The sequence below is a fragment of the Amblyraja radiata genome, chromosome 5 (genome assembly GCF_010909765.2).
Source record: "Amblyraja radiata isolate CabotCenter1 chromosome 5, sAmbRad1.1.pri, whole genome shotgun sequence".
NCBI classification, from domain to species: Eukaryota; Metazoa; Chordata; class Chondrichthyes; order Rajiformes; family Rajidae; genus Amblyraja; species Amblyraja radiata.
Window position 1 is genome coordinate 1,405,647 of NC_045960.1, and position 15,482 is coordinate 1,421,128.

The window sequence follows — 15,482 nt, forward strand, 5'->3', positions numbered from 1 at the left end:
ACAAACACATACACATACACACACTCACACACACACACAGTCACACACACACACTCACACAGACACACTCACAAACACATGTACACACTCACACACACACACACATTCACACACAGTCACTCACACACACACAGCCATTCACACACAGACACTCACAAACACATGCACACACACACACACACACTCACAAACGCAAACACATACACAGAAACACTTACACACACACGCACATAAACACACATACACGCAGCCACACACACTCACACAACACCCTCACAAACACATGCACACAAACAAACAGACACACGTAGACACACAGACTCACACACACACATTCACACACACACACATACACTCACACACATGCACTCACAAACACATACACACACACACACATAATCAAAAACACACACAGTCACACGCACACAATCACACATACACTTACACACAGAGAGACACTCACACACACATAGACACTCAAACACACACACAAACACATGCACACACACAAACACATACACACACACACATAAACACACATACACACTCACAAACACACACACACACACACACACACTCACACACAGACACTCACACACACACACAGACACTCACAAACACTTACACACACACGCACATAAACACACATACACGCAGACACACACAAACATGCAGACACACACACACTCACACAACACACTCACAAACACATACACACATACACACACAAACACACAAACAGACACCCACAGACACACACACTCACACAGAGACACAGACAGACACTCACACAGACCCTCACACACACACACTCACTCACACACACATACAGAGACACTCACACACAGAGACACTCACACATGCAGAAACTCATACCACTCACACAGCCACTCACTCACACACACACACACACACACACACACAGACACACTCACACACACACACACACACACACACAAACACATACACTCAAACACATACACACACAGACACACGCACAAACACATACACACACAGACACGCACACACACACAAACACACACTTGGGTTGAGACCCTTCTTCAGACTGAGTCAGAGAAGAGGGAGACTAGAGATGTGGAATGCTGAGGTGTGACAATGACAAAACAAACCAGATCCTAAGGATATGCAAAAAAATGACGAGGTTAAAGGAAACAGGCCATTGTTAGCTGTGGGCTAGGTGAAATCAAGTTACAGACAATGAGACTCAACAAGATTACTTTGAAGCTGGTATGATTTGCGTGGGGGAATGATGGAGAGAGAGGGGATGTAAGGGCTACTTGAAGTTAAAGAAATTAATATTCATACCGCTATCAATAAAAGGGAGGTAGGTTGTTGGATTGCTAACTAAACTCAGCGAATGACATTTCTCATCTCGAACAAAGTTTGACAAGTAGCCAATTGTCCTGATCTGAAACGTTGCCCATATTTTTCCCCTAGCACTTTGTGCCTATTTTTGAAAGACACAAGGAACTGCAGATGCTGGTCCATACACAAAAAAACACAAAGTGCTGGAGAACATAGATAGGTGACGTTTCACAGAGTGCTGGAGTAACTCAGCCGGTCAGGCAGCATCTCTGGTCAACGTGGATAGACGATGTTTCACGCCTGAAGAAGGGACGTGACTAAAAAAATCCCCTAACCATGTTCTCCACAGAGATACAAAATGCCGGAATAACTCAGCGGGACAACAGCATATCTAGAGAGTATGAACCTTCTTCAGACTGAAAAAGGTTGCAGCATCTGCAGTTCATTCTTAAAACATTTTGTCTACTCCACTGCAAAATCTCCTCAAGGTTTGCCTACTTTGAAGAAGTTCTCCTCCTCTCTCAGAAGACGGTTTTACAACCTCCTCTCTAACTGCCCCCCCCCCCCTCCCCCCACCACCCCCTCTGTGATTCCCCCTTCCCTCCAACTCTACGACCACATTCTAACCCAGACCCGAAACCACAGCCACGTTTGCTTTCTCTGGATTTGCCTGTGCCTCCATCTTGTACCTCATGGTTTCCAGCTCCAGTTCCCTACCTCCCAGTTCGGACCCAACCCGGGCTATAGATACCGACTGGCTATCTGCAGCCATACACGGCAATTCTCCCACCGTGCTCTACGGTCTACTCTAGGCCGCGATGCGCCGGCACCAGCAGGAACTCACTTTGACTCTCCTGCAACTTCGGGGCTCACTCACCCAGACCTGTAACTGAGCCCAACTCTACTTCATCCAACTACAGATCCACTTCTTCAATCAACAATTCCTGGCCCTCTTGGACACCACCAAGGACTTTAAACTCGCCCGCCTCCAGGCCGCTCTTGCCACCGACACTCCGCGACTCGACCGCCTGCAGGTCCCGGGCCCCAACACTGCCCCGCGCCGCCTGCTGGAACACCACCAGGCCGAGTCCCGCGACGCCATCTTGGCCACGAGGAGCAGCACCAGTACTCACCGCCTCCTGGACCGACCTCAGGCCCGGACCACTGAAGATGCCGCTGTCACTGACCTCCATGTCGATGCTGCCGCCGACCTTCACCCACCCACCAATGATGCCGACCCTCGCTGCCTCACCGGTAACTCTGACTATCACTTCCTCACCGATACGCCGACCCTTGCTACCTCCTCGATTCCTCCGACTATCGCCACCAAAACATGACCGCCGAACCTCCCCGCCTCACCGGGCCCACCCGAACCTCCCCCCCTCACCGGGCCCGCCCGAACCTCCCCGCCTCACCGGGCCCACCCGAACCTCCCCGCCTCACCGGGCCCACCCGAACCTCCCCGCCTCACCGGGCCCGCCCGAACCTCCCCGCCTCACCGGGCCCACCCGAACCTCCCCGCCTCACCGGGCCCACCCGAACCTCCCCCCCTCACCGGGCCCGCCTGAACCTCCCCGCCTCACCGGGCCCACCCGAACCTCCCCCCCTCACCGGGCCCGCCCGAACCTCCCCGCCTCAATGGGACCGCCGAACCTCCCCGCCTCACTGGGCCCGCCCAAACCTCCCCGCCTCACTGGGCCCGCCCGAACCTCCCCGCCACACCGGGCCCACCGAACCTCGTCGCCTCACGGGCCATCCGCTGACCAGGACCTCCTACGCATCGCCCGCTGACCCGGACTCCACTCCCCACGGGCCTCCACCATTGACTCTACTGACCCTCGCCACTCCACCGCCCACCAGCAGGGCCTCAGCCGTCGCCTTACCTGAGTCCAAGGCTCAGCACTGGGCCTGAAGTCTCCACGCTGCAGGCTCTAACTGTGCTGGGTCCTAGTGCTCGTCTCCATAACACAGGGAACCTCAGTGGTCGTCCCACTTGGTTTTCCCCTTCCCCCTCATACCATGTGACCCCAGCTCTTCCCCACCCACACTATAGTCCTCATACCCCCTTCCACCCTGACCACCCACCACCCCCCCACCAGACATTGCCTCGGCCTCAGTCCACTCACCTGCCTTCCTCCGGCCCCAACCCCCATCCTTGTCGTGTGTTCACCATCCCCCCTGACCTCCCCCTCTCTGATAACGAACGGTCTGTCCTCAGCAGAGGCCTCACCGTTTTTCCATGGGAAGGAGTCCTCACCCCCTCGTGATGACCCCTTCTCCCGTCTCCAACAGACCCCCTCCTCTTGGACTCCCCCTCATGGCCATCTTCCGGCTTTAGACCTTTTTATTTTAAACTGCCGGCGGGACATCAACCGCCTCAACTTCTCCACTCCCCTGTCTCACTCCAACCTCTCCCCCCCTGAACGTATAGCCCTCCACTCACTCTGCAACAACCCAGACTGGGTGATCAAACCTGCCGACAAGGGAGGTGCCGTGGTAGTCTGGCGCGCTGATCTCGACAAATCTGAGGTCACACGCCAACCCTCAGACACCTCCTCCTACTTACCCCTGGACCATGACCCCACAGACGAGCACCAGGCCACTATCTCTAACACTATCACTGACTTCATCGCTTCCGGCTCCCTGCCCCCCCCCAAGCCTCCAACCTCATCGTTCCGCAGCCACGCACGGCCCGATTTTACCATCTCCCCAAAATCCAGAAACCTGACTGTCCTGGCAGACCCATTGTTTCAGCCTGTTCGTGTGCCACCAAACTTATTTCCACATACTTCGACTCCATCCTATCCCCCCTGGTTAAATCCCTCCCTACCTATGTTCAAGACACCTCGCACACTCTTCATCTACTCCATGACTTCCCTTTTCCAGGCCCCCCATTCCCTCATCTTCACCATGGATGTCCAGTCACTCTACACCTCCATCCCCCCGCAGAACCAACCATTCCCCATCTACAGGTACACAAAATTGCTGGAGGAACTCAGCGGGTGCAGCAGCATCTATGGAGCGAAGGAAATAGGCGACGTTTCGGGCCGAAACCCTTCTTCAGACTGATGGGGGGTGGGGAAAGAAAGAAGGAAAAAGGGAGGAGGAGGAGCCCGAGGGCGGGCGGATGGGAGGGTGGGAGGAGACAGCTAGAGGGTGAAGGAAGGGGAGGGGACAGCACAGGCTAGCCAAATTGGGGGAATTCAATGTTGATGCCATAAGGGCGCAAGGACCCCAGACGGAATATGAGGTGCTGTTCCTCCAATTTCCGCTGTTGCTCACTCTGGCAATGGAGGTCTGCCAGGACAGTCAGGGTTCTGGCTATTTCCTTCGCTCCATAGATGCTGCTGCACCCGCTGAGTTCCTCCAGCAATTTTGTGTACCTTCGATATTCCAGCATCTGTAGTTCCCTTTTGAACACATTCCCCATCTACAGATACTCTCCTCTGCCTAGCGGAGTTGGTCCTTACCCGTAACAACTTTTCGTTTGACTCCTCGCATTTTCTCCAAATACAAGGCGTAGCTATGGGCACGCGCAATGGCCCACGCTATGCCTGCCCCTTTGTTGGGTATGTCGAACAATCTTTGTTCGAGGCGTACCATGGCCCTATCCCCGAACTCTACCTCCGCTACATCGACGACTGCATTGGTGCCACCTCCTACACTCATACACAATCACTGACTGGATTTAAGAGAGAGTTAAATAGAGCTCTAGGGGCTAGTGGAATCAAGGGATATGGGGAGAAGGCAGGCACGGGTTATTGATTGGGGACGATCAGCCATGATCACAATGAATGTTGGTGCTGGCTCCAAAGGCCGAATGGTCTCCTCCTGCACCTATTTTCTATGTTTCTCTGTTTCTAAGACTTCATCCATTTCACCACTAACTTCCATCCAGCACTCAAATGCACCTGGACCATTTCCAACACTTCCCTACCATTTATTGACCTCACTATCTCCATCGCAGGTGATAGACTTCTGACCGACATCCACTATAAACCTACTGACTCCCATGGCTATCTGGACTACACTTCTTCCCACCCTGCTTCCTGTAAGGACTCCATCCCCTACTCCAAATTCCTCCGTCTACGCCGCATCTGCACCCAGGATGAGGTGCTCCAAACCAGGGCATCGGAGATGTCCTTATTCTTCCGGGAACGGGGGTTCCCCTCTTCTACCATAGATGAGGCTCTCACCAGGGTTTCTTCGATATCCCATAACACTGCTCTCACTCCCCACCCCCCCACTCGTAACTAGGGCAATGTCCACCTTGTCCTCACATTCCACCCTACCAGCCGTCACATACAACAAATAATCCTCCGACATTTTCGCTACCTCCAACGGGATCCCAACACTGGCCACACCTTCCCATCTCCTCCCCTTTTGGCTTTCCGCAGAGACCGCCCCCTCCGTAACTCCCTGGTCAATTCGTCCCTTTCAACCCAAACCACCCCCTCTCCTGGCACTTTCCCTTTGAACCGCAGGAAATGCTACACATGTCGCGTTACCTCCCCCCTTGACTCCGTCCAAGGACCCAACCAGTCTTTCCAGGTGTGGCAGAGATTCACCTGCACCTCCTCCAACCTCATCTATTGCATCCGCTGCTCTAGGTGTCAGCTACTCTACATCGGTGAGACCAAGCGTAGGCTTAGCGATCGTTTCGCCCAACACCTCCGCTCGGTTCGCAATAACCAACCTGATCTCCCGGTTGCTCAGTACTTCAACTCCCCCTCCCAATCCGAATCCGACCTTTCTGTCCTGGGCCTCCTCCATGGCCAGAGTGAGGCCCATCGTAAATTGGAGGAGCAGCACCTCATATTTTGCTTGGATAGTTTACACCACAGCGGTATGAACATTGACTTCTCCAATTTCAGGTAGTCCCTGCTTTCTCCTCCCCTTCCCAGCTCTCCCTCAGCCCCCTGTCTAGGCCTCTTCCTTCCCTGTGCCACTGAGTCTTTACTGGAGCTGAGGATGGCCGGCGGACGTTTCCAACCGGACACAATTTTCGGTGGGACCAGAAGCAGCCCAGCATGGGAGACCCAGCCCAGTCGGAGATGTCGCCAAACGGAATGTGGAGACACTGATCCCGGCGGAGAATGACCAGCAATCTGTGCCCGCTGTGAGTCCTCATCGCGCTGCCAATTCCAGCCACTATCCCTTCGGTCCCCCTCACTGGCTCCTCCCCCCCCTCCCCCCCCCTCTAGAAGAAAGATTCTATTCTATTCTATTCTATTCTCCCCCATGATAACCCCTCTCCCCCATGGTTCTTCCCCGTCTTTGCTCCAAGCTCATTCCCCCTCCTCCCACGCACCCCTCTCCCCGACAATTCCCACCCCCGCCCACACATCCCTCTGCCCCCAACCCTCCCTCTCTCCCCACACCCTCTCCCCCACATCCCCGCTCCCCCGACAACATCCCCCCTCCCCACACAACACCACCCCGCAACACCCCACCCACAACACCCTTTTTATGGATAGAGGGAGGGAAGGAGTGAATGAGGGTAGGGCAAAGGAGAGGTGAGGGAGCGATTAGGAGAGAGGAGGAGGGGAAAGATCCTGGGGAGTTGGGAGGGAGAGTGGGGGGATTGAGGGAGAGGAAGGTGTTGGGAGGGAGAGGGGCAAAGTGGGGGAGGTGAGGAGGGAGAGTGGGGAAGGGGAATAGAGGGATAGGAGGGAGAGTGGGGGAGGTAGGGAGTGGGGAAGAGAGGGACAGGAGGGCAGTGGGGGAGATCGGGAGGTATTGTGAGGGGAAAACGGGGAGGTGAGTAGTGGGGGATAGAGGGATAGGAAGGGGGTAGGGAGGGGAGAGGAGTTATGGAGTGAGGGAGTGACTGAGGGTAGGGGAAAGGACAGGGTGAGGGAGGGATTGGTGGAGGGGAGGAGAAGGGAAAGAAGAGGAAGGGTGAAGAGGAGGGGACGGAGTGCTGGAGATGAGGGTAAATGAGCCGTGCCTGCGCAGTGGAGGCTGTGTGAGTGGTGTAATATTGTGTTGGGCGGACGGGTTGCATTGGGGGAACGGGTGAGTGGTGTAATATTGCATTGGGGGGACGGGTGAGTGGTGTAATATTTCATTGGGGAACGGATTGCGTTGGGGGACCAGGCCTCCCGTATGACAGGGCCCCAACGGGTCCCTCTTAGTCTAGTTCATGTTAAAACCCACTGCCTTTTCGTTTTCCCTTTGCCAAAGAATAGTGATGCAAACACTTCACTACTTGTGCAAGTTGGTGAATATTCTGTCTTTATATATTTCAGTTTTTTATTACCTCAATAAAGTGTTTTTTTTAATAAAATAAAACTGCGAACTGAAGCAGAGAGTGAGTCGTTGAAGGGGGTGAGGGAATATGTGGGGGTTGGAGGAGTAGAAAGGGGGAGTGAGTGAGGGAACGCAGTGGCAGTAGAGGGAGTGGGGTGGAGGGAGGGAAGGAACAAGGAGAGTGAAGGAACAGGAGGAGGGAGGAGGGAGGGAAAGACATGGTGGAAGGGAGTGACTAGAGAGGAGGGCGGAATTGAGGTAACAGTGGGAGTGAGGGTAGAGGAGGAGAGAGTGAGGGGACAGGTGGGGGAGGATGAGAGGGCTGGAGGGAAGAGAGGGAAGGAGTGAGGCAGGTTTGAGATAGAGGGAGGTGGGAACGGAGGGAGGGTGAAGGATACGGGACGATTGTAGGGAAACATGTTTCTGGCTTGTGTGAATGTGGGAGTAATGAGACAGTTAAGCATGTTTTCCTAGAATGTAAAAAGTACAGGGTAGAAAGAAAAGTATTGTTTGTTAGACTGACAGGACTTGGAGTTGAGGCTTTTTCTGTTTCATCTTTGTTTGGACACAGTGAGAAACATCAACTGATATCCAGGGCTGTTCTTCAATTCCTGCAAGTTACAGGACTGTGGAGGGCAGTAATACGCTTAGCAGCGTCTACACTGCCGGAATCCTACATGTAGAAGAAGCAGAAGATACAGAGCAAAGAATCCTCCGCTCTATAGTCTTTGATACAGAGAGGGCGGGGATGGGAGCCAGCGGTCCTCCAGGCGGGCGAGCGGATGACAGATGGTCCTCCAGGCCAGGCGGGGTGAGCCGAGCGCCGATGGTCCTCCGGGTCGGTCCTCCAGGGGAGGTGAGCCGAGCCGAGCCGAGCCGAGCGTGGGCGGGTCGATGGCAGCAGCCTGGGCCCGGGGGCGGGACGGGAGCGGTGGGGGCGGGGCGGGGCGGGGCCGCGAGCGAGTGAGTGAGTGACGTGGAGCATCAACCGTCAGCCCAGCGGGAGCGGGAGCGGGTCTGGGCCAAGATGGCGGCAGCAACGACGGGCCGGGTGAGCTCAGCGGGGGGAGGATTGAAGGGGGAGTGGGGTTGGAGCCGAGGGGGATGAATGGGGAGGGGGGGTCAAGTGATCCAGGGAAGGGGGTAGGGAGCCAGGTGGGGGTGGGTTCACATTGTTTGTGGGTGGGGAGGGAGCAAAGGGGGTAAGGAGCGGGAGGAGGCGGCAGAGGTAAGGGGGAGGGAGCCACAGGGAGGAGGTCACATTGTTTGGGGGTGGGGAGGGTTTTGCAGTTTAGGAAATCACTGTGAACGGCGGGGCGCTGGGGGAATGTGTGGAGCCGAGGGATCTAGGAGTGCGGGTACGAGTTGGGCCGAAGGGCCTTTTTCCACACTGTATCACTCTATGACAAAGTGCTGGAGTAACTCAGTAGGTCAGGCAGCATCTGTGGAGAAGATAGACACAAAGTGCTGGAGTAACTCAGTAGGTCAGGCAGCATCTGTGGAGAAGATAGACACAAAGTGCTGGAGTAACTCAGTAGGTCAGGCAGCATCTGTGGAGAAGATAGACACAAAGTGCTGGAGTAACTCAGTAGGTCAGGCAGCATCTGTGGAGAAGATAGACACAAAGTGCTGGAGTAAGTAAGCGGGACAGGCAGCATCTGTGGAGAAAAGAAATGGGTGACGTTTTGTGTCGAGACCCTTCTTTGGTTTAGAAACATAGAAAATCGGTGCAGGAGTAGGCCATTCGGCCCTTCGAGCCTGCACCACCATTCAATATGATCATGGCTGATCATCCAACTCAGTATCCTGTACCTGCCTTCTCTCCATACCCCCTGATCCCTTTAGCCACAAGGCCCACATCTAACTCCCTCTTAAATATAGCCAATGAACCGGCCTCAACTACCTTCTGTGGCAGACAATTCCAGAGTTTAGTTTAGAGATGCAGCGCAGAAACAGGTCTTTCGGCCCACGGAGTCAGCGCCTACAAGCGATCACCCCTTACACTAGCACTATCCTACGTACTTTAGGGACAATTTAACAATTTTGGGAAGGTCGATTAATCTACAACCTTGACCCTCTTTGAAATGTTGGAGGAAACCAGAGCACCTGGAGTAAAAACCCACGCAGGTCAAGGGGAGAACATACAAACTCCGCACAGACAGCACCCATAGTCAGGATCGAACCCGGGTCTCTGGCGGTGAGGCAGCAGTGGTACCACTGTGCCGCCCTGAGTTATGTAACGGATTCATCCGCCATAAACGCACCCAATATGTGCTAGTCATGTCCTGTTTGCCATCTTATTGACCCTCTGTGTTCACCTCCTGCAGGGTTTAGGAGCCGTTGCTGTGGACGGAGAGACAGGGACCTGAGCGGCCATGGAGGGCGGCCAGGGTTACGGTGAGCCCCACATCTGCTCAGTGTGCGGGCTGAGCTTCGAGGGGCTAGCGGCGGTGGAGGACCACATGACGGGGCACAACAAGGAGAAGCATTATGAGTGCGACGTGTGTGGCAAGACTTGGCAGAACCCGAGCCAGCTGAAGACCCACCGGCGGGTGCACAGCAGTGAGCGGCCCTTCACCTGCTCCGACTGCGGCAAAGGCTTCAAGTCGTCAGCGGACTTGAAGGTGCACAGGCGCTTGCACACCGGGGAGCGGCCGTACACCTGTGGTGACTGCGGGAAGGGCTTCACACGCTCCAACAGCCTGCTCGAGCACCGGCGCTCCCACACCGGCGAGCGCCCCTACACCTGCGCCCAGTGCGGCAAGAGCTACACCCGCTCCAAAAACCTGCTGGAGCACCAGCGCACCCACACCGGCGAGCGGCCCTTCACCTGCGCCCAGTGCGGCAAGAGCTACACCCGCTCCAACATCCTGCTGGAGCACCAGCGCACCCATACCGGCGAGCGCCCCTACACCTGTACCCAGTGCGGCAAGGGCTTCATCCGTCCCTCCGGCTTGTTGTCCCACCAGCAGGTGCACACCGGCGACCGTCCCTTCCCCAGGCCCTTCGGGTGCTCCGACTGCGGCAAGGACTTCAAGAAGGAGTATGATCTGAAAGTCCACCGGCGGGTGCACACGGGCGAGAAGCCCTACGGCTGCTCTACCTGCGGCAAGAACTTTGCCCGGTTGTCGGGGCTACGGCAGCACCGACGGGTGCACAGCAGTGAGCGGCCCTTCACCTGCTCAGAATGCGGCAAAGGCTTCAAGTCGTCGCCAGACCTGTTGAAGCACAGGCGCCTGCACACCGGGGAGCGGCCCTACACCTGCAGCGAATGCGGCAAGGGCTTCACCCAGTCCAGCAGCCTGCTGGAGCACCAGGGCACCCACACCGGCAAGCGCCCTTTCACCTGCGTCCAGTGTGGCAAGGGCTTCACCCGCTCCATCAAGCTGCTGTCCCACCAGCGGGTGCACACCAGCGACCGTCACTTCCCCACCCCGGTGAGTGGAGAGGGCTTTGCCATGGCCTCCCACGCCCTGTCTCGCCAGCGCGTGCACACAAGTGGCCAGCCCTACGACTGCCCGTACTGTGGTGAGGCGTTTCACAGCTCGCGGGAGTTGCGGCAGCACCGACGGGCCCACGCAGGCGAGCGGCTGCTCTCACGCAGGCGAGTGTTTCAAGAACGCACGGGGGCTGCGGGAGCACCAGCGGGTACACAGACCATGACGAAGAAGGTGAGGATCGACTACGATGGCAGGATAAAACTGGACCATTATTGCCTGTGGCAGATTGTGTTTTCACACCTGCCGCAGGAAGAGCATCCTCTGTTGGGGCCTTTTTGACTGTGGAGTCGATGGTGGCCTCCCTTTGATCTATCCAACAATGATCTATTCTACATTTTCCTTGAACTCCTGCCCCTTTGTTCTGTTTTCACTCCTTACACTTCCTTATCTCTGTACATCCCATCAGAATGAAGAAGGGTCTCGACCCAAAACGTCACGCATACCTTCTCTCCACAGAAGACTCACATTGTGACTCTGCGCAGGGCAGGGGGCGGGGCCGGCAGTCCCCCTCGGATTGGCGGTGACGTCAGGGTGCCAGTCGTACGCAACGTCTGTGCGTCTCACTTCATGGTGCAGGGCGGGCGGATGTGCGGTCGGGCGGCTCGACGGGTTTCCCAGATGCTCGGCGCCCCCCTCCCCCCCCTCTCAACACCCCCACTCACCGCCCCACTCATCCCACCCACCCCCCTCCCCCAACTCACCCCCACCACTCACTCATCCCACATCCACCCCCGCTCACCCCCACCACTCAATCCCCCACTCACCCCCACCACTAAATCCACCACCACTTACCCCCTACCCCCCCCCCCCCCATCACCCCCTTCCACTTCCCCTCTTCCCCCCCCCCTCCCCATCAAGCATTTGTAACGTTCACACATTAGTAATGTCCTGCTTGCCAGTTTGTTGACCCTCTGTGTTCCCCTCCTGCAGGGTTTAGGAGCCGTTGCTGTGGACGGAGTGACGGGGACGTGAGCAGCCATTGAGGGCGGCCAGGGTGCCGGTGAGCCCTACATCTGCTCGGTGTGCGGGCTGAGCTTCGGTGGAGGACCATATGACGGGACACAACTAGGAGAAACGTTATGATTGTGACGTGTGTGGCAAGGCCTGGTAGAACCCGTACCTGCTGAAGACCCACCGGCGGGTACACACGGCCGAACGAATCTTCGAATGCTCAGAGTGTGGCAAGAACTGCAGCTGCTACGAGGTCTGGCTCCCAACTACTGAGTGCAGTCCGACGAGAGGCGCTTTACCTGCTCTAACTGTGGCAAGAGCTTAAAGACAGCATATGACGTGAAGATCCACTGGCGAGTGCACAGCGGTGAGCGGTCCTTCACCTCCGACTGCGGCAAAGACTTCAATTCATCGCTGGAACTAAAGGTGCACAGGCACCTGCACACCGGGGAACGGCCCTACACCTGCAGCGACTGTGGGAAGGGCTTTCCCCACTCCCAACAGCCTGCTGGTGCACCAGTGCACCCACACCGGCAAGCGCCCCTTCACCTGTGACCAGTGCGGCAAGGACTTCACCCGCTCCAACAGTCTGCTGTACCACAAGCAGGTGCACGCTGGCGACCGTCCCTTCCCCAGCCCGGTGTGTGGATAGCGCTTTGTCATGGCCTCCCATGCCCCGTCTCACCAGCACATGCACACAATTGGCCAGCCCTACAACTGCCCGTTTGACAGCTGAAGGGGGTCGCGGGAGCACCGGCGAGCCCACACCGGCGAGCGGCTGTTCCCACTGCGGCAAGCGTTTCAAGAGCGCACGGGGGCTGCGGGAGCACCAGCGGATACACAGACCATGATGGAGAAGGTGAGGAAAGACTCTACGATGGCAATATAAAACTGGACCAACATTGCCTGTGGCAGATTGTGTTTTTTCAGCTGCCGCAGGGGGTACATCCTTTATTGGGACTTTTTGACTGTGGAGTCGATGGTGGCCTCCCATTGATCTATCCAACAATTATCTATTCTACATTGTCCTTGATCACCATTCCCAGTGTCCTGTTTTCACTCCTTACACTTCCTTATCTCTGTACCTCCCATTAGACTGAAGAAAGGTCTTGACCCGAAACATCACGTATTCCTTCTCTCCACAGATGCTGCCCGACCCGCTGAGTGACTCCAGCACTGTGTGACCTTCTTCCCATGATGCATGCCGCCCCCCACATGACTGCGCAATGGCAGAGGGCGGGGCCGGCCGTCCCCCTCGGATTGGCGGGCGGATGCAGGGGCCGGCAGATGTGCGGGCGGGCGGCTAGACGCGATTGCCGGATCCTCGGCGACCACCCTCCCCCACTCGCTCCCCTTCCCTTACTCCCCTTACTCCCCTCCTCCTCCCCCCACCCCCGTTGACCCCCACACCCTCTTCCCCCCACTTCAAGTACTAGTAATGTACACGAGTTAGTAATATCCTGTTTGCCAGCTTGTTGACCCTCTGTGTTCCCCTCCTGCAGGGTTCAGGAGCCGTTGCTGTGGACGGAGAGACGGGGATGTGAGCGGCCTTTGAGGGCGGCCCGGGTGCCAGTGACCACCCCCCACCCCCCCCCCCCCCCCCCCCCCCCTCTGCTCGGTGTGCGGGCTGAGATTTGAGAGGCTGAGCTTCGATGGAGGATGGATGTGCTGCGGGTGCACAGCAGTGGGCGGCCCTTCACTTGCTCCGACTGCGGCAAAGGCTTCAAGTCATCGCTGGTCCTGATGCACAGGTGCCTACACACCGGGGAGCACCCCTACACCTGCGCGGCAAGGGCTACAAGCTGCTGTCCCACTAGTAGGTGCACACCGGCGACCATCCCTTTACCAGGCCCTTCGGCTGCTCCGACTGCGGCAAGAGCTTCAGGACAACGTATGACCTGAAGGTCCACCGACGAGTGCACATGGGTAGGAGCCCTTTGGCCGCTCCACCTGCGGCAAGAGCTTTGCCCGGTTGTCGGGGCTGCGAGTGCACCGGCAGTGTGGAAGAAAAATTAATATCTTTCCTTACTTCATTTTAATTGGAATTGAACAAGGTAACGAAGGGTGTTTTGGATGTGACAATTGGAAGCTCTCGCTTGACCAGCTGCAGAAGAGGTTCGTGGGAATCGGCAAAGTAAGATTAGACGTATTACCTCTTGTCTGCGAATGTGTTGAAGGGTGGATGGTAAATGTAAACATGAAATAGTAGAGGAGATAACAAAGCTTGTTGTTCCCCATAAAAATGTTACTGTAAATGGGGGGCTCATGATTGGCATGGAGAGGGGATGGTGGCGTGGGCCACCTGAAAGGTGAGATAGAATAATGTCAAGATGCCCTTGTATTGGGTTTGACGTATTAATCATGTAATGTTGAATAAGATTAACATAAGCGACAAGTATGTTATGACTAATTAAATAATTGGTACCCGTATAGTTGATAGAATATTTTTGTAGATTAGTATCTAACAAAAGTAAACAAAAGTTGTTAACTGCACAGTATAACTAGGCTAATTCTGCAGTGAAGTCAGAGAACAGGTGAGAACAGTTTACTGCCGCCATCTCATGATATCATGCAATAAAGTCTTGAAGCAAACTTGCAAAGTCTGTTATTTTTTGTTTTCCTTTAATTAGCCTCTAAATTAATTTCTTCCACAGAATTCTTTCCATGAGTAGTATCTCTGCTCAATAACCAAAAGTCTGTAGCCTCCTTTTGCTCAGGTATTCTATTTCATTCACATGTTTAAACTATAATGTTTTATTATTAATGTTTTATGTGTCATTCTTAATTTTTACTGTATGTCATGTTGTTACTTGCGAGCAGAGCACCAAGGCAAATTCCTTGTATGTGTACATACTTGGCCAATAAACGTATTAATTCATTCATGTGGCGTAGTCACCAGGATTCCAATTGTAACAGGATTCGAACGAATACAAGGGCAAATGAAAGGGAATGATAAAATAGTCCCCACTGAAAGAGGGACAGGGGGTTTCCCAGAGAAGGGAGAGCCCCGGTAACCCAGCTATCGGGCCGGTGACTCACTGAGCCAAGACACCAATTAGCGTTGAGGCAAGATTGCGGAGAAGATACATTTACTCGCACTGAGCCAAGAGGCCTGTGGGGTGAGACAAGATTGTGGAGAAAGGTAAATGGAAGCAGGTGCTGTAAAGCGCGCTTTTGAAATCACTATCTCCATCGCAGGTGATAGACTTCTGACCGACATCCACTATACACCCACTGACTCCCTATTTGGACTACACTTCTTGTAAGGACTCCATCCCCTACTCCCAATTCCTTCGTCTACGCCGCATCTGCTCCCAGGATGAGGTGTTCCACACCAGGGCATCGGAGATGTCCTCATTCTTCAGGGAACGGGGGTTCCCCTTTTCTACCATAGATCAGGCACTCACCAGGGTTTCTTCGATACCGCGTGACACTGCTCTCTCTCCCCATCCC

At 55.3% G+C, this 15,482-nt stretch overlaps 1 protein-coding gene across 6 annotated transcripts; it reads left to right on the plus strand.

Moving 5' to 3' along the window:
• The first annotated feature begins 8,338 nt into the window (after positions 1-8,338).
• On the plus strand, positions 8,339-14,622 carry LOC116972915 (zinc finger protein 239-like). Of its 6 annotated transcripts, none has more exons than XM_033020504.1 (3): positions 8,839-8,936; positions 9,906-10,982; positions 13,850-14,622. In XM_033020504.1, exons 2-3 carry the CDS (start codon positions 9,954-9,956, stop codon positions 14,066-14,068), a joined length of 1,248 nt encoding a protein of 415 aa, XP_032876395.1. In that variant the 5' UTR covers positions 8,839-8,936; positions 9,906-9,953; the 3' UTR covers positions 14,069-14,622. The 6 variants fall into 6 exon arrangements, with proteins under 6 accessions (XP_032876392.1, XP_032876395.1, XP_032876397.1 ...); XM_033020506.1 differs by lacking the exon at positions 13,850-14,622 and adding an exon at positions 12,637-12,868; XM_033020505.1 differs by lacking the exon at positions 13,850-14,622 and adding an exon at positions 12,534-12,868 and having other exon boundaries at positions 9,906-10,963.
• Positions 14,623-15,482: the final 860 nt, after the last annotated feature.

What these genes read in the sequence shown, in the direction of transcription:
- LOC116972915 (XM_033020501.1), top strand. Translation starts at nt 9,954, where the DNA reads ATGGAGGGCGGCCAGGGTTACGGTGAGCCCCACATCTGCTCAGTGTGC.